General features: G+C 36.2%; 1 protein-coding gene across 1 annotated transcript in view; it reads left to right on the top strand.

The window, feature by feature from the left end:
- Nucleotides 1-8,029: 8,029 nt before the first annotated feature.
- The window catches only part of LOC101890855 (uncharacterized), a 41,360-nt gene continuing 26,278 nt past the window's right edge, over nucleotides 8,030-23,111 (top strand). The window contains exons 1-2 of the mRNA XM_011296544.3: nucleotides 8,030-9,491; nucleotides 14,354-14,449. Of these exons, the coding sequence (XP_011294846.3) occupies nucleotides 8,320-9,491; nucleotides 14,354-14,449 (1,268 nt within the window). The 5' untranslated portion in view covers nucleotides 8,030-8,319. The remainder of the gene's footprint in view (nucleotides 9,492-14,353; nucleotides 14,450-23,111) is intronic.

The raw sequence follows: 23,111 nt of genomic DNA, 5'->3' as shown, positions 1-23,111 counted from the left end.
AGAGGAGGCATATCCAATTCTGAATCGATTTTCATTAATTTGACGGTGAAATTTTTATATTTTATACCAAATAACATTGCTACAGATTTCATGAGAAAGAATTATATTATTTAATATAATCCTTATTAAATAAGTAATAAGCTGTGAGTTCGGCCAGGCCGATCTTTGAATACCCTTCACCATTTGGAACGAATTTGGAAATTTTCAAAAAAATTAAATTCGTTAAAAATTCTATTCAAATCTCAAAAATACCGAAATTAGCCTTTATATTAGAGTCTATACGACGACGTGGTCCTGCACGGGCAACTTTTGTCATAAGCCAATACAATATTAAAATGCAAAACTTGAAAAAAAAAATCGGTGAATAATGTCGCTAAAATCATAAAAATACCGAATATAGGGAGATACCCTTGTATTGGGGCTATACGAAGACGTGGACCTGCACAGACAATTTTCTGTCTCAGTATCCATTTCGAACTTCAAATACCAACTTTGAAACAATTCTGGTGAATAATGTCCCTAAAATTATCAAAATACCGAATATCGGGAGGTACCTTTATATGGGGGCTGTACCAAAACGTGGACCTACATGATTCATTTTGAATACCAAAAATCGGGCAAGCATAATGCATATTTGAGTAAAATTTTATGAACCTACTTCATTTTGTTCGGAAGCTGGAGTGATTTCCACAGACGGACACATGGACAGACGGACATCGCTAAATCGACATAGAATTTTATTCTGATCAAGAATATATATTCTTTGTGGGGTCTGAAATGTATATTTCGAGGTGTTACAAACGGAATGACAAAGTTAATATACCCTCCATACTATGGTGGAGGGTATAAAAATATGTACATATCGGAGCCGAGTTCCGCCAAATGGAAATGTACGTCCCGAAATTCACTCCAAGTGGGCTGATATTAGCCCTTATTTGCACAATAAACCTGAAATCGAATTTAGGCTATATGTATAGGAGCTATTTCCAAATCTTAGTTGATCTCGATAAAATTTGGCAATGTTATTTCCGACCTCTTTGAGAAATCTGGTACCAAATATCATTATTGTCGTATGCATAAATACGCATGTGTGATACCAATTTGAAGTACTTGCTTCTAGACTGAATTCAGTCGGATGTGCCAAAATACAGGTCATTCGGCCAAATGGCCAATATTTGGTGGACGATTAACCCGAAATCGGTTGAAGATATATATGGGATATACAAATCTGAACCGATATTGATAAAATTTGGCAGAGGTATTTCTGGACTGTATCTGATACCTGGTACCAAATATCATTCTTGTGGAGTGCATATTACGCATCTGAGGGACTAAAACACCAAATCGGATGAAACACATATATGAGAGCTATATCCATATCTGAACCGATTTTCACCTAATTTCACCTGATCTAGACTGAATTCAGCCGATTGTGCCAAAATTCAAATTCTATATCTAAATATGAACCGATCCTCACCAATTTCAATAGGGTTCGTCCTTGAGCCAAACAAATATTGTCTGGAAAATTTCATCTCAATCGGATAAAAAATGCGACCTGTTCACAAGAATACATGGACATACCGACAGACGGTCTGGTATGCATAAATCGTCTCCGAAAGTGATTCTATGAAGATCCTCAAAAGTAACTATGGGCCTATCTCGCTTCCTTCTCCATGTTGCAAACAAATCCAGAAAGACCTAATACCCTTACCGCTATTTGGTGTAGGGTATAAAAAGAATTTAACAATCTGTTTACGATAAAATAAAATTAGTGACCACTGAAGAATTCAAAAACTCCAATACAAATTCATTACAAATCACCCTTCAGCACCCTTCCCCCGTTTTCTTTCCAAAAACCAAAAAAAAAGACTAAATCACATTTTCCAAATACCCCACGGAAAATACACCCCCTTTTTTGACAAATATTAGCCTATAAATGTTTCCTTATCAAAGAATGTGGATTGTCCTTTTTTTTTGTTACCATACCCTGTGGGGGGAGGTGGAATGTGTCTCGTGGTTGTGCAAGGGTGCCTTAGCTGGTAAAGCAACACCTGTTTTTGATAAACGCACTTGGTAGGAGCAGAAGGAACGCCAGCACAAAACAACAACAATAAAACAATGTGAAATAAATTACATGGCTGATTGGCAACAATAACAACAACAACGATAATAATATTTAAACATTTTAAGACATTACTTTTGTAAGCAACACCCTACACAAGGATAACAGAACGCCAAACATATGGTCGTCAGTTGTTCATTGGTTTTAGAGTTGACTCTCTTTTTTTTTTGGTATCAAATAATGGCAATTTGTACTCAATTTTCTATCCCCGGTTGGAAGGGCTGTGTTAAACGAGAAAACTAAGAGAGAAAGTTGCCGTCGACATATTTACAAGAAAACCGCTGACTAGAGAAAATGCGGCCCAAAAGAGGGGAGAAGGAAATTAACTAAATGCTCAGTTTGACTGAGCATGAGTTCTCATCGATTAGTTTCTCTTCAACAGTGTTTTAGTGAAGGGAGAAGAGTATAACGGGCGAGAGTCTCGTACAGAAACTCTCGTCATATTAAAATACTCTTCCACGCAGAATGTTACTTAAATACCTGGCTATCGAAGTTCTAAGGTTTTGTAGTCAGAATAATGAATATTTTCAAAGAGTAGCCTTTTTGGTCCATGACTATAACAGACAAAATGACCAAATAACTTCACCCTGCAAAATATTATATCACTGAGATTTAGAGAAAATTTTCCTACAAAATCTGAAAATCCATGTCTTAATGCACACTGATATCATGTTTAGAATGTTGCCCCATAGCTCGTACTCAATCGCTAGATAGAGCAGGGCAGTGCCATAAAAAGTGTTCGATCATTTCATTATCTTTTTATACCCTCCACCATACTATGCAGGGTATATTATTTTGGTCATTCCGTTTGTAACTCCTCGAAATACTCATTTCAGACCCAACAAAGTATATATATTCTTGATCAGCGTAAAATTCTAAGACGATTTAGCCATGTCCGTCTGTCTGCTGTCTGTCCGTCTGTCTGTTGTAATCACGCTATCTTTCGAACAAATTGAGATAGAAGGCTAAAATTTTGCACACATGTATATTTTGCCAGTAGGCAGGTTAAATTCGTAAATGGGTCATGTAGGTATCGTACCCTATCGTATAGCCCCCATATAACGGTACCTCCCGATATTCGGTATTTTGATGATTTTAGCGACATTATTCACCGGAATTGTTTCAAATTTGGTATTTGAAGCTCGTAATGGATACTACAGCCTAAGATAGAAAATTATCTGTGCAGGTTCACGTCTTCGTATAGCCCCCATATAACGGAACCCCCCGGTATTCGGTATTTTGATGATTTTAGCGACATTATTAAACGGAATCGTTCCAAATTTGGTATTTGAGATTCGTAATGGATACTACATCCTAAGTCAAAAAATGAGCCATGTAGGTCCACGTCTTCGTATAGCCCCCATATAACGGTACCCCCCGGTATTCGGTGTTTTGATGATTTTAGCGACATTATTCACCGGAATCGTTTCAAATTTGGTATTTGAAGTTCGTAATGGATACTACATCCTAAGTCAAAAAATGAGCCATGTAGGTCCACGTCTTCGTATAGCCCTCATATAACGGTACCTCCCTATATTCGGTATTTTGATGATTTTAGCGACATTATTCACCGGAATTGTTTCAAATTTGGCATTTGAAGTTCGTAATGGATACTACATCCTAAATCAAAAAATGAGCCATGTAGGTCCACGTCTTCGTATAGCCCCCATATAACGGTACCCCCGATATTCGGTATTTTGATGTTTTTGGCGACATTATTTAACGGAATCGTTCCAAATTTGATATTTGAAGTTCGTAATAGATACTGCAGCCTAAAACAGAAAATGGCCCATTTAGATTCACGTCTTCGTATAGCCCTCATATAACGGTACCTCCCTATATTCGGTATTTTGATGATTTTAGCGACATTATTCACCGGAATTGTTTCAAATTTGGCATTTGAAGTTCGTAATGGATACTACATCCTAAATCAAAAAATGAGCCATGTAGGTCCACGTCTTCGTATAGCCCCCATATAACGGTACCCCCGATATTCGGTATTTTGAGGATTTTAGCGACATTATTCACCGGAATCGTTCCAAATTTGATATTTAGAGTTTGTAATAGATACTACATCCTAAGTCAAAAAATGATCCATGTAGGTCCACGTCTTCGTATAGCCCCCATATAACGGTACCCCCGATATTCGGTGTTTTGATGATTTTAGTGACATTATTTACCGGGATTGTTTCAAATTTGGTATTTAAAGTTCGAAATGGATACTACAGCCTAATATAGAAAATTGTTTGTGCAGGTCCACGTCTTCATATAGCCCCCATATAACGATACCCCCCGTATTCGGTATTTTGACGATTTTAGCGACATTATTCACCGGAATTGTTTCAAATTTGGTATTTGAGATTCGTAATAGATACTACAGCCCAAGATAGAAAATTATCTGTGCAGGTTCACGTCTTCATATAGCCCCCATATAACGGTACCCTCCGATATTCGGTGTTTTGATGATTTTAGCGACATTATTTAACGGAATCGTTCCAAATTTGATATTTGAAGTTCGTAATAGATACTGCAGCCTAAAACAGAAAATGGCCCATTTAGATTCACGTCTTCGTATAGCCCCCATATACCGTACCCCCTCCCGATATTCGGTATTTTGATGATTTCAGCGACATTATTCTCCGGAATTGTTTCAAATTTGGTATTTGAAGTTCGTAATGGATACTACAGCCTAAGATAGAAAATTATTTGTGCAGGTTCACGTCTTCGTATAGCACCCATATAACGGTACCCCCGATATTCGGAATTTTGAAGATTTTAGCGACATTATTTACCGGAATCGTTTCAAATTTGGTATTTGAAGTTCGTAATGGATACTACAGCCTAAGATAGAAAATTATCTGTGCAGGTTCACGTCTTCACATAGCCCCCATATAACGGTACCCCCCGGTATTCGGTATTTTGATGATTTTAGCGACATTATTTACCGGAATCATTTCAAATTTGGTATTTGAAGTTCGTAATAGATACTACATCCTAAGTCAAAAAATGAGCCATGTAGGTCCACGTCTTCGTATAGCACCTATATAACGGTACCCCCCGATATTCGGTATTTTGATGATTTTAGCGACATTATTTACCGGAATCGTTTCAAATTTGGCATTTAAAGTTCGAAATGGATACTACATCCTAAGTCAAAAAATGAGCCATGTAGGTCCACGTATTCGTATAGCCCCCATATACCGTACCCCCCGATATTCGGTATTTTAATGATTTTAGCTACATTATAAACAGATTTTTCTTCGCAAGTTTCGCATTTAAATATTGTAATAACTTATGACAAAAGTTGCCTGTGCAGGTCCAAGTCGTCGATAAGGCATTTGGTATTTTTAAGATTTTAACAGAATTTTTAACGGATTTTTTTAATTTTTATTTTTTTTTTGGAAATTACCAAATTTGTACCAAATGGTGGAGGTTATAAAAGTTCGGCCCGGCCGAACTTACAGCTTTTTTACTTGTTCATTCTCACACAATATACGACATTAGTATATTGGACGTTCTTGATCGGATGCTGCAGTGGTATTCCTATTGGTATTCCTATTGCTTCGTATCATTGATTTATTCATGCTTAGTACAGACTGAGCTCTCTATTCGAGGAGATATCTGGCCAGATTTGTTTGAGGCTCTTTGTACCATTACACTTTTGACTTGAAATACTTTAAATTCTTCAAAAATGACAGAGAGCGAGTTTAAACATGTCGGCGACTTCAAAGGCCGGAAAAAAGTGTGCAAATTTCCCAGAGCCGTTCTACACCTCAGGACGGCACCGGAATTGATAGTAGAAAATGCAAATAGTCGTTGCAGTGAAAATACAAATCTACGCTCCAAATTTTTTGGTTAAAATTTGATGGATGCCTTTCTATACCTCCATGGCGCTGATACTGTACTTTCATTTCACTATTAGGTGCTAATCAATGCCCCAATCAGCTCAGGAATACCAAGGGTTTCGATTTCCTTTTCTTCCTCGCGGGATTTTTCTTGGGCATAGACTTAACCTCAGCCTTACCTTCCGTTGCTTTGGATGGTGGTACCTACGGCTCTTGCAACTCAAAGGTGTTTTTTAAAGGCTTCTTTGTTTCAGCCTCTTTTGACACCACCTTAACAGCAGGGGTTTCCCGCAGCCATAGCTTTTTTTTGAGGTCCCCACTAGTTTCACCACTGTTTTACATGAGAGGAACCAGCTTTTCGGGTTAGGATATGTCCTTTAGAATTCCCAACCAACTTTAGGTTCGTTCTAATAAGCTGAAGCTCTTTTTCAGTAAGCTTTTATAAGTCGACAAATCAACCTGCTCGCCGATATACCTTGTTATCCCTCATCTCATTGGATTTGAAGTTTTTGGTATCGGGAGAACTCGGCGACACTTCCATTTTATAAATGAAGATGCATCTATTCTCCTTCTACCTCGACTTTCTCCTTCCTTGAGAATGTGGGTTTGTCGGTATCCAGCGACGAATTAAGTATTGGGCCGCCAAGACTATTCAGGTCAAATTTCTTGGAAATCACCTGGTATCCATGTACTCTTCCGCATCAGACAGGGGACTTTCGCAGGGCAGTCTACAGAGATACTATTCTGACTAAGCCTTATCGGTTTCATATCCGTAATGATCTGGCGCATTGTTTGCTGCTGTCTTTTAACGAGGTCAAGTGTCAGTGTCATTGTCTCCTCCCTAGCTTCGTGATACTAATGGTACCAGACGGTCCTGAATCACTGTCCGAGTCCGAACTTAAGGTAATTTTTATTGAGACGGAACCAAACTTCGAATTTGTATTGTTTGTTGACTAATAGTGCCAAGGCGTCCACACCAGAACAAATCGAAATAGGATTAATTATTAATTAATTAATAATTAATTAATTTCGTCTACCATAGGTCATTTCCAAGTGAAGGGACTGATGTCGACTATGGCATAGCCTCCGTTCCATGTCAAGAAAATTCTGTGTGAAAAAATTCTGTATGAAATATGAAGAGAACCGGATGATTATTTCGGATTTTTTAAATCGTTTTGGTTATTTAAAAGTTTGACCCTTTGTGGAGAGGTACTAGAAGGAATGGTCCGACCTTCATCATCTTTATAACAGTTCTTTTATATTGAGATTTGCCAAGTTTGAAGGGAATCGAGTGTTAATTTCGCGTTTTAGGAGCTTCATGGATATTAAAAAAATTCGACCTTTTGTGGGGGAGGTACCACAAGGAGAGGACCGATATATTCCATCTCAGCACCAAACCGTTGGTTAATAAAATTATTGGGAAGTGTAAAATTTGAAAACAATCGGACTCCTACACCACATTTTATAAGAATTGTAATTATTCAAAATTTTGACACTTTGTGGGAGAACCGATACTGTCCATTTTCTCACCTGACCTAGAACTAACGCAAATATTAGGATTTGCAAAGTTCGAGCAAAATCGGATTATCGCTTCTCTTTCTGTGCAAAAAATATATTTTTTGAAAATTTCGACATTTTGTGGGGGAGGTACCAGAAGGAGTGGACCAATATTGCCCATCTCCGAACTCAATCTAAGTTTGAAAATAATATTACAATGTGCAAAGTTTGGATCATATCGGATACTCCCTTCGAGAGTTATTATACACACCAGCCAGACAGACGGGCATCGCTAGATCGACTTCAAATGTCTTAAAACGGATTTTTTTCAAAGAGACCTAGGGTCTAAAACCAATATTTCCATGAGGCACGTTTTGGCCGTATCAAATTTTGAATACCCTTTCCGGCCTCAGGGTATAATTATTATCTCTAGGGTATAATTATTGAATAAGAATTTTGCTTCTTTCACACCACTGTGCAGTAGGGTCAAAGAGAAGGGAAATATTGAAGAGAGCGACTGAGAGACAGAAAACCCCCCAGAGAGTAATTGCGCAAAATTGATGTGAAATTGATACGCTACGATAGCCTGCAATTAAGGGGGGATTTGAATGAACGAATGAAGCGGAAAAGGAAATTGGTGGAAAGACAGGATAATTCAGTCAGTTGATTACGAACTCGGCGAAGGTAAACAACAACATTTTCCACTCTAAACGGTTGTGGGCAAAACGTTTAACGGTTACACCTACTCCGAGTGATAGGGCTCTGGTGAAATGAATGACAAGTGGTGACAGTTGAAATAGAATTTTGAAATTAAAAAAAAAATTTAAAACAAAATCAAAATTTGAAAAAAAAATAATGATTTTAAATATGTCCGCCACAAATGGAGCAGCAGCTTCAAACTCCCCGAGTCAAAGTGAATTTTGTGATTTTCTGAAACGAAAATATCCGGACGATGAGAATGACATCAGTCAAAATAATAATCAGAGTGAAGAGAATCAGAACAGTGATAGCAATAATTCGTGGAAAAAACAAAAGCAGGTCGGGGAGGAAAATGGAGGGAACTGTACAATGACACCCGATACAACATCATCGCCCATGGCGCCCTATACATCTACAGAAATTCCCATATCTTGCGCGGAAAAATTCTCCACAAATAATGGAAGTACTACCACTACCATTACTTCCCCCGTGTCCTCCTCCTATACCACTTCATCGCCCACAGTGGAGAGTACTCAGGTCACTAGTAGCAGCTCGGCGGCATCCTTCAATATTATGACCAATAATCCGGCATTCATCAACGATCTCTTTGCCTATGATGCCAATTTGTTGGTGCCCACAACCTCAACGGATAACCTGCTCAGTCAGGGCGAGCCAAGTTTCACCGCTCCCTCTGCCATTTGTGTCAACACCACTCAACAATTCCATGAAGAGGGAGAAAATGCCGATAATTGGCAGGCCACAGATCTGCTCGAATTGGATCACCGTTATAACTCCACCCTACAAACGGAAATAACCCAATTAAATCCAACGGTCCCGCTAAAGCCGCATGAAGAAAATTTGGTAACATTGGTGGAACAACAACACCATTCAAATCAAAATCATGGCGAACAATCGAATCAAAGGCAATATATTCAGAGTGCAGAAGAAATTTCCAAAAGTGGAAAACAATTACCAGCCATGATCCAGCACACCACTGCGGACACTGAACCCGATTTTGAGGATCGCAACTTGTCATGGCTTTTGAATTTTAAATTTGATGAATTTCCCCACCTAAACCCCGATGTTGCAGGTGGACCAAATCGCTCTCAAAAATCCTCGATGCACTGTAATGGAGGCGCTGGCGGCTACAAGGTGATAAATGGTACAGCAAATGGACGAGAACGTTCCAAATCTCCGAAGAGTACCAATAAAGCTGGGAAAAAGTTTGAAGAATTGGTTATGGAAGTAACCTCAGAAGTGGAGGGCGGCGACATGGCTGTTGGCGAAAATGTTGTCATTGAGGATACCACCACAATTCCACAAAGAGCGTAAGTGAAAAATATCAGGCAGTCTAAATTTATGATTTCTGAGAGATATCTGCAGAACTAAAATAGAATTTCCCATAGAAAAACTATTCGGAAAGAATATTTTTCGAAGGAAAAACAAATCAATAAACGTGGATTTCTATGAAATATTTTTCGAAGTACTCAAACTCAAACCATTAAATGTAGATTTTGGAACACTCGTTTTTCTAAGGTCCATCTGACCGCTAAAAGTGGGGTTTTAAGAACTAGTTTTCCAAGGACAATCTGACCACTTAACGTGGATTTTAAAAGAATATTTGTCCAACGACTATCTAACCACTTGAGGCGGATTTTTAAAATATTTTTTCCAAAGGACTATCCGAACATTATGCGTGGATTCTTAAAATATTTTTTTTCAAGGACTATCAGGCCAATAAACGTGGATTTTTTTAAAGACTATTTGTCCAACGACTATCTGACCACTAGACACGGATTTTTAAAGTATTTTTTCTAAAGGACTAGCCGAACATTTTGCGTGGATTTTTAAAATATTTTTTTCCAAAAACTATCAGGACACAAACGTGGATTTTGGAAAGACTATTTTTTCAAGGACTATCAGACCATTAAACGTGGATTTTTAAAGAATATTTTCCCAAGGACTAACAGGCCAATAAACGTGGATTTTTAAAATACATTTTTCAAGGACTATCGGACTACTTAACAAAGAGTTTTTAAGAATATTTTTCCAAGGACCATGTGATCACTAAAAATGGATTTTTAAAATATATTTTTTAAGGACTATTCAAAGACTAAACGTGGATTTGAAAAGAATATTTTTCCAAGGACTATCGAGCCAATAAACGTGGATTTTTAAAATATATATGTTTCCAAGGACTATCAGGCCACAAACGTGGATTTTTAAGTACTATCAGACTATTAAATGTATATTTTTAAAAATATATTTCTAAGGACTATCATCAGGCCACTAAGCGTGGATTTTTTAAAGAATATTTTTCAAAGGACTTGAATTTTTAAAACTTTTTTTAAAGGACTCTCTGGATTTTTGTGGACCTGGATTTTTAAAGAATTTTTTTCAAAGGACTTCAATTTAAAAAAAAAATTTAAGGGACTATCTGACCTCTAAACGTGGATTTTTAAAGAATATTTTTCAAAGGACTTGGATTTAAAAAAAAATTAAAGGACTATCTGACCTCTAAACGTGGATTTTTAAAGAATGTTTTTTTAAAGGACTTGGATTTAAAAAAAAATTAAAGGACTATCTGACCACTAAAAGTGGATTTTTAAAGAAAATTCTTCAAAGGACTTGGATTTAAAAAAAAATAAAGGACTATCTGACCTCTAAACGTGGATTTTTAAAGAATATTTTTCAAAGGACTTGGATTTAAAAAAAAAATTAAAATACTATCTGACCTCTAAACGTGCATTTAAAAAAAAAAATTCAAAGGACATGGATTTAAAAAAAATTAAAGGACTATCTGACCTTTAAACGTGGATTTTTAAAGAAGATTTTTTAAAGGACTTGGATTTTTAATTTTTTAAAGGACTATCTGACCACTAAACGTGGATTTTTAAAGAATATTTTTCAAAGGACTTGGATTTAAAAAAAAATTTAAATGACTATCTGACCTCTAAACATGGATTTTCAAAGAATATTTTTCAAAGGACTTGGATTTTTAATTTTTTAAAGGACTATCTGACCACTAAACGTGGATTTTTAAAGAATATTTTTCAAAGGACTTGGATTTAAAAAAAAAAAATTAAAGGACTATCTGACCTCTAAACGTGGATTTTTAAAGAATATTTTTCAAAGGACTTGGATTTTTAAATTTTTTTTAAAGGACTATCTGACTATCTGACCACTAAACGTGGATTTTTAAAGAATATTTTTCAAAGGACTTGGATTTAAAAAAAAATTAAAGGACTATCTGACCTCTAAACGTGGATTTTTAAAGAATATTTTTCAAAGGACTTGGATTTAAAAAAAAATTAAAGGACTATCTGACCTCTAAACGTGGATTTTTAAAGAATATTTTTCAAAGGACTTGGATTTAAAAAAAATTAAAGGACTATCTGACCTCTAAACGTGGATTTTTAAAGAATATTTTTCAAAGGACTATCAGACCACCCAAATGGATTTCGAAAGGGGACTATTAGACTACTAAATAAGGAATTTTAAACAACATTTTTCAAGTACTAATGGTGGATTTTTATACCCTACAACATATGGCTACAGGGCATTTATATCAGTAGATGCGGCCAAAACATTCCTCATCGAACTAACGAAGTTAGACCATAGGTCTGTTTGGACTAAATACGTTTCATGACATCCCCACATCCTTGACACCAACAGTTATCCAAATTTAGTACTATTTAGTACTTTTCGAACAATTATAGTACGCATTTCAATATCAAATGTCGAAATTCTAGCTCTATTCACTCAATACAAAATTTAGTACTTTTCGTATAATTTTATTACTCTTTTGCAATACCGTCCCATATCCCAATCTTAGGCATCAATGTAAAATTTCTCTCTTTTTGCTCTATCCGTTCATACAATACCAAAATTAGTTCAATTTAGTACTTTTCGAACAAACTCAATCGCAGACCTAAATATCAAATTTAGGGATTTTAGCTTCATCCAAATTCCAATTTAGTACCACTTAGTACTTTTCGAATAATTATTGTACACATTTTCAAACCCTCATTCAAATCTCAATTCCAGATACCAACAGAGACCTCAATATAAAATTTGAGAATTCCAGTCCTATACCTTCCCCCAATAGCCAGTTTAGTACCATTTGCTACTTTTTGTAGATAAATAGGACGCATTTCAAAACCTTTTCCAAATCTCAAACACAGATACCATCTAAATATCAAATTGTACCTCTATCTCTTCACCCAATACCCAATTTTGTACCACTTTAGTACTTTTCGAAAAAATTGTGGTACACATTTCCAAAACTACCTCCATATCTTAAACACAGACACCAACAGAGATATTTATATCAGATTTCAGCTCTATTACTTCACAAAATACCAAATCTAGTACAATTTAGTACTTTTCTTACAATTGTAGAACACCTTTCCGAACCCACCTCCATATCTCGATTCCAGATTCCAACAGAGACCTCAATATCAAATTTGAGGATCCTAGCCCTATCCCATCACCCAACTCCACATTTAGTTTTACATACAAGTGTACTACACATTTCCAAAACCACCTCCATATCTCAAACCCGGATACCAACAGACACCTCAATATCAAATTTTTGGATTCCAGCTCTATCTCTTCACCCAATACCAAATTAAGTACCTTTAGTACTTTTCGAACAATTATATTACACAATTCCGACACATTTTAGTACAATGTAGTACAGATAAGTACGAATTTCCAAAACTTCCTACATAACCCAATTCTACACTCCAACAATAATTATAATTCCAAATTTCAGGATTCAAACTCTATCGGATCACCTAAATCCAAATTGTACCAAATTTAGTGCAGATATCTTATTTCTCATTTTCATGATACCAGCTTTATTGGTTTACTCAAATCCAAATTGTACCAAATTTAGTACCATGTAGTACACTTAAGTACAAATTTCCGTAACTACATACATCATACAGTTCAATTGAAATCTTATTTTAAATTTAAGGATTCCAACATAAAACATAAATTGTACCAAATTTAGTACCATTTTGTACACATAAGTACGAATTTCGAAAACTACCTACATACCTCAGTCCTACAATGCAATAGAAATCTTATTATAAAATTTCAAGATTTTATTTGTATTGGTTCTCTCAAAATTTAAATTGTACCAAATTCGGTACCATTTGGTACACATAAGTACGAATTTCCAAAACTACCTACATTCCTCAGTCCTAGAATGTAATAGTAATCTTATTTGTAAATTTCAAAATCCGAGCTCTATCGGTTCACCTAAATCAAAATTGTACCAAATTTAGTACCATTTAGTACTTTTCGTGGACACAAGTACAAATTTCGAAAACTTCTTCCATATCACAAACCAAGCAAGTAATGTTGATTTCAAATTTCAGGATTCCAACTCCTTCGGTTCCTCCAAATTCAAATTGGAGTAAAGTTAGTACCGTTTAGTATTTTTCGTATACATGAGTATACACTTTCAAAACTACCTCCTTACATCGACTCTACTCTTCAATCTTGATTCCCATTCCATATTATTAGCTCTAACCTTCCGAATAATACGAATGGTACCAAATATAGTATATTTTAGTACTTTTCGTACACTTATGGTGCGAATTTCTAAAAACCCTTTGCTACATCTGTCATGCACTCCCTCATTGACCCTCGTTGCAAATTAAAAAGTTCTAGCTCTACTGCCTCCTCAAATACAAAGGGTACCATATTTTGTACCTTCTAATACTTTCCGTACTGTTCTAGTGCGAATTTCCAAAAACCCAGCCTAATCTGACCCCTTCGGACCAAGAGTGACCCTCACCGAAATTCTAGCTTCAGTTATTTCATCTGGGTGTTGATGAATCGTTAAGTTAGTCAATTACTTTTCTCATCCTATATTCCCTTGAAATGCCACGTCTTTCGAAAAAAAAAACAGTTATATGTTTTGGTTCCGTTCATATCTCCGACAGTCTTACGAAATATACGACATTCCTAATAATTTAATGTTAATAATTGTTTGTATTAATTTTCTTTTTTTTTCATTTTCCTATGAAAAACGTGCCTCCCTCCTACCACCAACCAACTGGATACCTTAATTGTAATCCTACCCTTTTCTTGCTGATGAATAATGTATACCTTGGATGTTTTATGTGCGGACAAACCACAAAACCCCGTCGTCTCCTATACGTGTCCACAACCCCAGGCCAAAGAAACCACCATTCACATACACCGAACTCATCGAATACGCCCTTGAGGATAAGGGTGAGCTGACGGTCTCCGGCATATACACATGGATATCGTAAGTAGCAAAAATATATATATTCGTAATGGGGGGAGGGTAAAATGCCGGCGAACAACGCCATTTTGTATATTGTATTTTTTGGGGGGTTGCATGATAATGGAGTATTTCACCCCCACACACTGCTACGATTGGGTGGTTATGTTACGGCTGCGTTTGTGTGTGTGTGTGTATATGTGCTCTTCATACCTGAAAGTAAATTAAACTTTGGTTGATCAGTTAACAAATCTTTTTCTTGGATTTTGAAGTATTTCTGTTTTCCTTTTTAAAGTTTTGTAAGGAATTTCAATTTTTGCTACATAGTTTTATAATTATATGTAAATGTGTATATATGTATGTATGTGGGAATATTCTTCTTGCTATGTTATTTAACCACATGAGGATATTTGTTATTGCAACGAGCAACGGATTTGGTTGCTCATATTGTAGTTAAGAAGAAGGAAGCTAAATTAAAATTGTAACTCTCTTCTCAACGCTCTCCAGAAATCCAACCTCTCCCAATTACTATAAACACCGTTTAGTGGGTTATTACTCATACCATTTGAGCTCTCTGAGCATAATCAACATATCAACTTTTTTCTCTCTATATTATGTTTTCCTTGATTTTGTCAGCTTTTTTGTTCACTGTAATTTATTACTCCTTTCTTTTGTTTTGACTTTTAATACTCGAACAAGGTTTGTTTGGCATTCTTGCTGTCGATTGTTCATTTTGCAAGGTTTTTCAAGAATTTCATTCATTCATTTATTGTTTGTTAGTTAGTTGTTGTCAAAGAGTCAGCCAAGAAGTCAACAAGTTGCTAATTATTGCAGAAAATAAGTAAAACAAACATAGCGGAATGTTTGATATTAGGGTTTTTGATTGGCGATAAGACAATAAATATTTCACAAATTTATCTGGAAATAATGAGAAATTTTCCCGTGGATAAAAAAATGCGACCAACGCGAAAAAGCTGTTCTCGAGATCGAGACGATTTTTTTTATTGGAAATTGAATATGGAGACTTGAGTATCCTTTGGAAGAATTCGAGTTTACTTTATTTATAGGAACAAGTAGGAAAATTCAAAATTCGGTCGGGGCCGATTTTGAACCGATTTGCACTAAATTTGACGGAGACATTTTAATCTTTTATAGCAAATAACATTGCTTTAAAGTGCATGAGAAGGATTATATTGAAAAATTTATATCGGTGCCGAGTTCCACAAAATGTAAACGAACGTCCCGAAATTCACTCCATTTCGGTGATATTAGCCATTATTTGCCAAATAAACCTGAAATCAGATTAGGATTTTTCGGAGCTATATCCAAATTTTCGTCGATCTCGATAAATTTTGTCAAAGATATTTCCGATATATCAATGGATATTACGAATTTGAGGGACTTAAACACAAAATGACATGAAACATATATATGGTGGCCATAGCTATTTCTGAACCGATTTTCTCCAAATTTAATGTGCCTGCTTCTAGACTGATTTCGGTCGGATGTACAAAAATTCAGGAATTATGGGCAGATTTTGGCCACTTGGTGCACAATGAACCCGAAATCGGTTGAAGATATATATGGGAGCTATATCCAAATCTGAACCGATCTTGATAAAATTTGGAAGAAGTAATTCTGGGATGTATCTGATATCTGGTAATAAATATCATTGTAATAATAAATAATAACACCAAATCGGATGAAACATATATGAGATATGAAAACTGCAACAAAGTCAGTTTTCAAAGCAAAAAATGTCGGAAAAAGCATAAAATTTTAGAATAAGTTTTGATTTCTTTGAATTGGTCACCTTTGGCACGAATTACGGCCTTCAAACGGCCAATGAAACCGTCACACGCTGCCCGAATGTTGCTCTGCGGCATTTTGGTCCATTCTCGGCGAAGCGCTTGCTTGAGGTCAACTACACATTTTGGTATTTTTTAGTGCCAACCTTGCTTTCCAAAATACTCCATACACAATAGTCCAACGGATTGGTATCCGAAGATTTTGGTCGACATTGTGCTCTGGAAATGAAGTGAGGAACCTCATTTTGTAACCATTCTTGGGTGGCGCGTGCTGAGTCCTGTTGGAATGTCCAAAGTCTGCGACCAAGATGTTGGCGTGCCCAAGGCTTTAATACACCCCCTTCAGAATATTTTCGCGATAATATTCTGTTAATTTCTGATGCCACGGTCTATTAATACGAGTGTAGAGCGACCATCGGCTGTTATGACGGCCCACACCATCACCATGGCCGGCGCTTGAGGCTTGAGTTCTGTTGGCCAACCGAAGGTGCACATTTTCAGCTGACCTCTTTGGCAAGGAAACTCGATCATTTTGTTTGTTTACAAACTGTTGGACAACGAATGTTTTCTCATCGGAGAGAGAGAAAACCAAATTCAGCATTTCACCACTTTCGGCCAAGCGAAACAACTCTTTAGCTCTTTTAAGTCTATTTTCTTTCTGTTGCGGTGTAAGTTCTTGCACTTTTTGGAATTTAAACGGCTTCACCCCGAGCTCATTTTTCAATATTTGACGAATGGAATATTGTGATATGTTCAGCTCACGAGTCATTTTTCGGCCACTGCGACGCGGGTTTCGATCAAGTCGCTACTTTACTTTTCGAACCATTTCTGCTGATGTTGCGGGTTTCTCCCCTCCACCTCCTTGACGTCGGTCTACGCTACCAGTATCACGAGCGAGTAACGAGCGATGGTACGAGACAAAAAAAAAATATTAACATTTAAATGCTGAAGTGTTCTAACGATAGCCACTTGTGGCTTTCCAGCCAAATATACAGAAATCACACTATCACACTTGAATTCCATCACGAATAACTTTTTATACCCTTGACCATATATTCTTGATCGGCATAAAATTCTGTATCGATTTAGTAATGTCCGTCCATCTATCCGTCTGTTCGTCTGCCCGCCTCTCTGTCTGTCCGTCTGTGGAAATCACTCTAGCTTCCGAACGAATTGAAGTAGATTGATAAAATTTTACTCCAAAGTATATTATGTCTGCAGGACTTTTGGTATTGAAAATGGGCCATGTAGGTCCACGTTTTGGTATAGCCCCCATATAACGGTACCTCCCGATATTCGGTATTTTGTTGATTTTAGCTACATTATTCAGCGGAATTGTTTCAAATTTGGTATGTGATGTTCGTAATGGCTGCTACAGCGTAAGACAGAAAATTGTCTGTGCAGGTCCACGTTTTCGTATAGCCCCCATATAAAGGTACCTCCCGATATTCGGTATTTTGGTGATTTTAGCTACATTATTTACCGATTTCTTTTTAAGTTTCGCATTTGAATATTGTAATGGCTTGTGACGAATGTTACCTTTGCAGGTCCATGTCGTCGTATACATATCGTATACATTCGGTATTCTTAATATTTTAACAAAATTTTTACCGGATGTTATTGTTTTTGAAAATTGCCAAATTCGTTCCAAATGATGGAGGGTATTTAAAGTTCGGCCCGGCCCAGCTTTTTTACTTGTTTTCTGGAAAATTCTCACCAAAATGCTTTTGTACACTTATAAAGAATATAATGAGCTGTCACTGGAATAATTTTAACATCTGTCGAACAAGTGTTTTAGAAATGACCGCAGTCTGAACTTGGATGCGATTTTTTTCGTCTCCCCCTCTATATGGGAGCTATAGCTATTTCTGAACTGAATTTCCCCAAATTTCATATATTTGCTCCTGGACTGAATTAGGTGTGATTTGGCAAAATTCAGGTCATTTGGACTTATATTGGCCATTTGGTTCGCATTTAACCCGAAATCGGTTGAAGATGTATAGCTATAGTTATATCTAAATTTGAAGCGTTTCTCACCAATTTCAATAGGATTCGTACTTGGGCAAAACAAATATTGTTTGAAAAATGTTATCTTAATCGGATAATAAATGCGATCTGCATTTCTTTCACATGAATACATAGACAGACGGACAGATATGCATAAATCGACTCAGAAAGTGATTCTATGAAGATCCTCAGATGTAACTATGGGTCTATCTTGCTTCCTATTCCATGTTACAAACAACTGCATAAAGATACCACTACGTGGTATGGGGTACAAAAAGTACTCGGAAGTAACTTATTTTTTTCTCTGGACAAGACTCAGGCCTCATAACGGATGAAGTGTTGTCCACAGAAAAAAGACCTTGAGAAAGCGGTTTGGAAGCGGTTTTTTGATTAAGATCATTTTTTAAGACTGTAGAAACGTTTTCCTTAAAATTTTGTCTCAGCGATAGGACTTGTTTTTATTGGATTTTCTCTTTAAAAAAATCTTATTGGTTTTGAAAAGTCATTTTTCAATAAAAAAAAACCTGTTGTCGGAATTAAGAAAGATTTTTATGAAGAAAAATGCATTCATAAGGACTAAAAAAGGTGTTTTATGGAAAAAATAGACCGCAGAGCGAGGGTTTTTTTTCATTCCTCTGAGGACGTTTTTATGTAGAAAAGATTAATTAAAAATTTGGTCGTCATCCTAACAACTGTATTTTCATCATTATCTCAAATGGATACCATCCCCCCCATACACAATTATAGACCATTATTCTGTAGGTTAAGTATCTGTCACAAAATTTTCAAGGTTTCCCAAAAACAACAACAATAAAAACCAAACTAAATAGAATAAATGATTTTTTTATTTAAAAACTTTAGTTCATAAGAATAAATCGCAGAAAAAAACGCCCTCTGCCCTCCCTCTCTCAAAAAGAAATAAAAAAACGAAGTTAAGCGAAAAACCACTTAAAAAGGAAATGTTAATAAAGATTGCGTGTATAAATCATATATGAATTTGTATAGTTTCACAATTACCTGTCATACCTGCAGAGAATGTAAACTCATCCCCCACGACGATTGGCGGAGGCTCGCAGTAGGGTTGCCAATGTGGGATTTTATTTTCGAATTATTTTAATTTTGTTTTCTCCCTCAAAGGAAAACAAAATCCAAAAGGGAGGAACAGATATAAGATTGACTTCGGTGTGAAAATACAACGCTGTTGCCATATTTGACAGAACGAAACGTGAAAACACTGTTACCACTTGTAGCTGACAACAGGGTTGTATTTTTACGCCAAAGTCACGATATAAGCTTAAATCTGTTTTATCCTATAGGTCTAATTGCAAAATAAGACAATGAAAATGGGATCGCTTTTCTATGAACATTTTGCAATAAGAACTTTTCTTTCTGAACTTTTCTGTAGGCATTTGGAATTATTTGTAAAGGAAAAAATCTGTATTGAATGCAGACAGTATTCTCTACAAGACATCAGGACTCTGGTTATTATTTCCATAGAAATAAAAATTTCTATAGGAAAAAAATTTATTTTGCGAAAAAAATTCTCACATAGGAAGATGGCAACCCTGACATACCCAAAACACGGCCACCATAAACTCAGCATTTCCACAGAATATAATATTCACCTGCATACATTCCAGGCATTGGCTGACTGACTGACTGACTGGCTGGCTCTGCTCATCATCTTCATCGTCGTCGTCGTCATTCTGACTGGTCTGCTTAGTTTATTGACTACAAAATTCATTCGTTCCATTTAATCAAATACTATATGATTTTCCATTTCCACATCCAACACAAATGGGGTGACATGACACCCACCCACCCACCTACCTACCACATGGCCCACAATACAAATTTAACTATGGCAGACCTCAGGATAGTAAATATGTTTATTGCCCAGGGGTTGAAATTCTTTTCACCTGTGTGGGGACGATGTTTTGCACACCCCCTTCCCCCACAAATGAGTAAGGGGAAATCAAATTTTCGGGTGGGAGAAACAACACAACAAATCCATATGAAATATTTACTCTATCCTTAAATGGAATGGCGACGTTCTCCTTCTTCTTCGATAGCTACGACGACGCACCTGAATGAGGTTAATAAAACATTGAAATGTCTTTTGTTGAGGAAATTCATTAGAACAATTTACATTAAATCTGCCCATGAACTAGACTACACAAAACTGGGAAAACTTTTCCTACGTGGTGTGTTTGGAAAATTGAGCACAAAAAATGAAGAGAATTCCTAAATGCTGATGGTCTCAATGCTTGGTGAGATTTATTTTCGACAGAAAAAATCCTTAAAGCTGTGTCAGATTTCATCCTATAGAACAAAATGCCTCAATGCCGAGCCAGATTTTTTTTATAGAAACCGGGACTGACTAGCTTTAGAGCAGTTATAGATTTGTTTCAGAGGGAACTAAAATATACCCAATTCAGAACCAAATTTGACAGAAAACATTTTTATCTTTCATACCAAATAACATTGCTATAGAGTGCATGATATCACTTCGAGAGGGATTATATTAAAAAAAATCTGATCAAGTTCCACAAAATGGAAACATATGTCTCGAAATTCTCTCCACATGGGCTGATATTAGTAGTTATTTGCACAATAAACCTGAAATCCGTTGAAGATATGTATGGGAGCTATAACCAAATCTGAACCGATCTTCATAAAATTCGGCAGAGATATTTCTGGGCAGTATCTGATATCTGGTACCGAATATCATTGTTGTCGAATGCATATTACGAATGTAAGGATGAAACATATATATGGGAACTAAAGCTATATCTGAACAGATTTTCACCAAATCAAATGTTCTTGCTTCTAGACTGAATACGGTTGGATATGCCAAAATTCAATCCATTTGGGCCGATATAAGCCATAATTTGCACAATATGTCTGAAATCGGATAAATGATATATATGGGAGCTATATCCAAATCTTAGCGGATTTCGATAAAATTTGGCGTATTTCCGAGCTCTATAAGATATCTGGCACCGAATATCATTGTTGTCGAATGCATATTACGAATGTGAGGGACTTAAACAACAAATCGGATGAAACATATACATGGAAGCTATAACTATACCTGAACTAAATTATATGTACTTGCTTCTAGACATAATTCGGTCGGATGTGCAAAAATTCAGATCACTCGGTGCACAGTTAACCCGAAATCGATTGAAGATATATATGGGAGCTTTATCCAAATCTGAACCGATTTTGATCAAATTTAGCAGAGGTATTTCTGGCTGTACCTGATATGTGGTACCAAATATCATTGTTGTCGAATGCATACTACGAATGTGAAGGACTTGAACACAAAATCGGATGGGAGCTATAGCTAAATCTGAACCGATTTTCACCAAATTTGATGTACTTGTTTCTAGACTAAATACGGTTAGATGTGCCAAAATTCAGGTCATTTGGACTGATATACATATTGGACATTAGGTGCACAATTAACCCGAATTCGGTTGAAGATATATATGGGAGCTATATCTCAATCTGATCCGATTATCACCAATTCATAGGGTTCATCCTTGGGTCAAACAAATATTGTTTGAAAAATTTCATCTCAATCGGATAATAAATGCGACCCGAATTTTGTTCACAAGAATACATGAATATGGAGATGGTTAAGATATGGAGGTGATTTTGGAAATTTGTACTATAATTGTATATGCTACTAAATTTGGTATTGAGTAAAGGGATAGGGTTTAAATCCTCAATCCTGGAATATCTGAAATTTGAAGAGAATCGGTTGCTTATTTTGCATTTTTTGACGTTTTGGTTGTTCAGAATTTCGAGTTTTAAGAGCTTTACGGAAATTCAATATTTTGACCCCTTTGTAGGGGATGTACCAGAAGAAGTGTACCGATATCTACCATCTTCACACGAGACCTTGTGTTGATAATGTGTGAAATCTAAAGAGATCTAAAGAATGCTTATTTCACATTTTATTAGATCCATGATTATTTAAAATTTTGACCCGTTATCAGGGAGGTACCAGTAGCAGTGGGCCAGATATGCCATCTTCACGCCAGATCTCGTGTCAGTAGAAATATTGAAATTTGTGAAGTTTAAATAGAATCGAATGCTTATTTCGCATTTTATGAGCATATTTATTATTCAAAATTTTGACCCTTTGAGATGTAAAGTAGACCGATATTGTCAATTTTCCAACCTAACCCAGCACTGATAAAAAATATTAGGATTTTCACAAAATTGCATGATAATTTCTTTGTCTTATAAGGTAGATCATTTTCTGTAAATATTTTGTCATTTTTGTGGGAGAGGAAACTGAAGGAGTGGACCGATATTGCCCATCTCCGAACTCGATATAAATTTGATAATAATATTACGATGTAGCAAGTTTACACCAAATTGGATACTCCCTGCGAGAGTCATGGTGCACACCAACCCGTCAACCCGACAGACAGACAGACAGACGGACGGGCCTCTTAATCGACTCCAAATGCCCTGAAACGGATTTGGTCCAGAGAGATCTATAGTCTTAAACCTTTATTACGAAGACTCTGTAGCCATATGGCTGAGGATATAAAAAATATTCAGGGCCAATTTTTTTTCCTATAGAAAAAAAGTTTTTGACGATATATTTTTGTTCTACAGAAAAACATTCCTCAATGCAGAAGGTCGATTTTTTTATGGGAAAAAATCCTCAGGCTTGGGGTCATAATTTTCTTATTATTAACTCCCCATATTTTTCCACCAGACTGTTTGGATAGCCTTACGCATTTCCACACAAATGTGATTGTGTACATTTGCTTCCCTCTCTTTCACTCTCTCTCTCTCTTCCCTACCTCCCCCGCAATGTGCAAGTCGTTATAAGTCTCATAACTATT

The sequence above is a fragment of the Musca domestica genome, unplaced genomic scaffold (assembly GCF_030504385.1).
Source record: "Musca domestica strain aabys unplaced genomic scaffold, Musca_domestica.polishedcontigs.V.1.1 14, whole genome shotgun sequence".
In the NCBI taxonomy this organism is placed as follows: domain Eukaryota; kingdom Metazoa; phylum Arthropoda; class Insecta; order Diptera; family Muscidae; genus Musca; species Musca domestica.
This window is presented reverse-complemented; position numbering and strand designations above follow the sequence as displayed.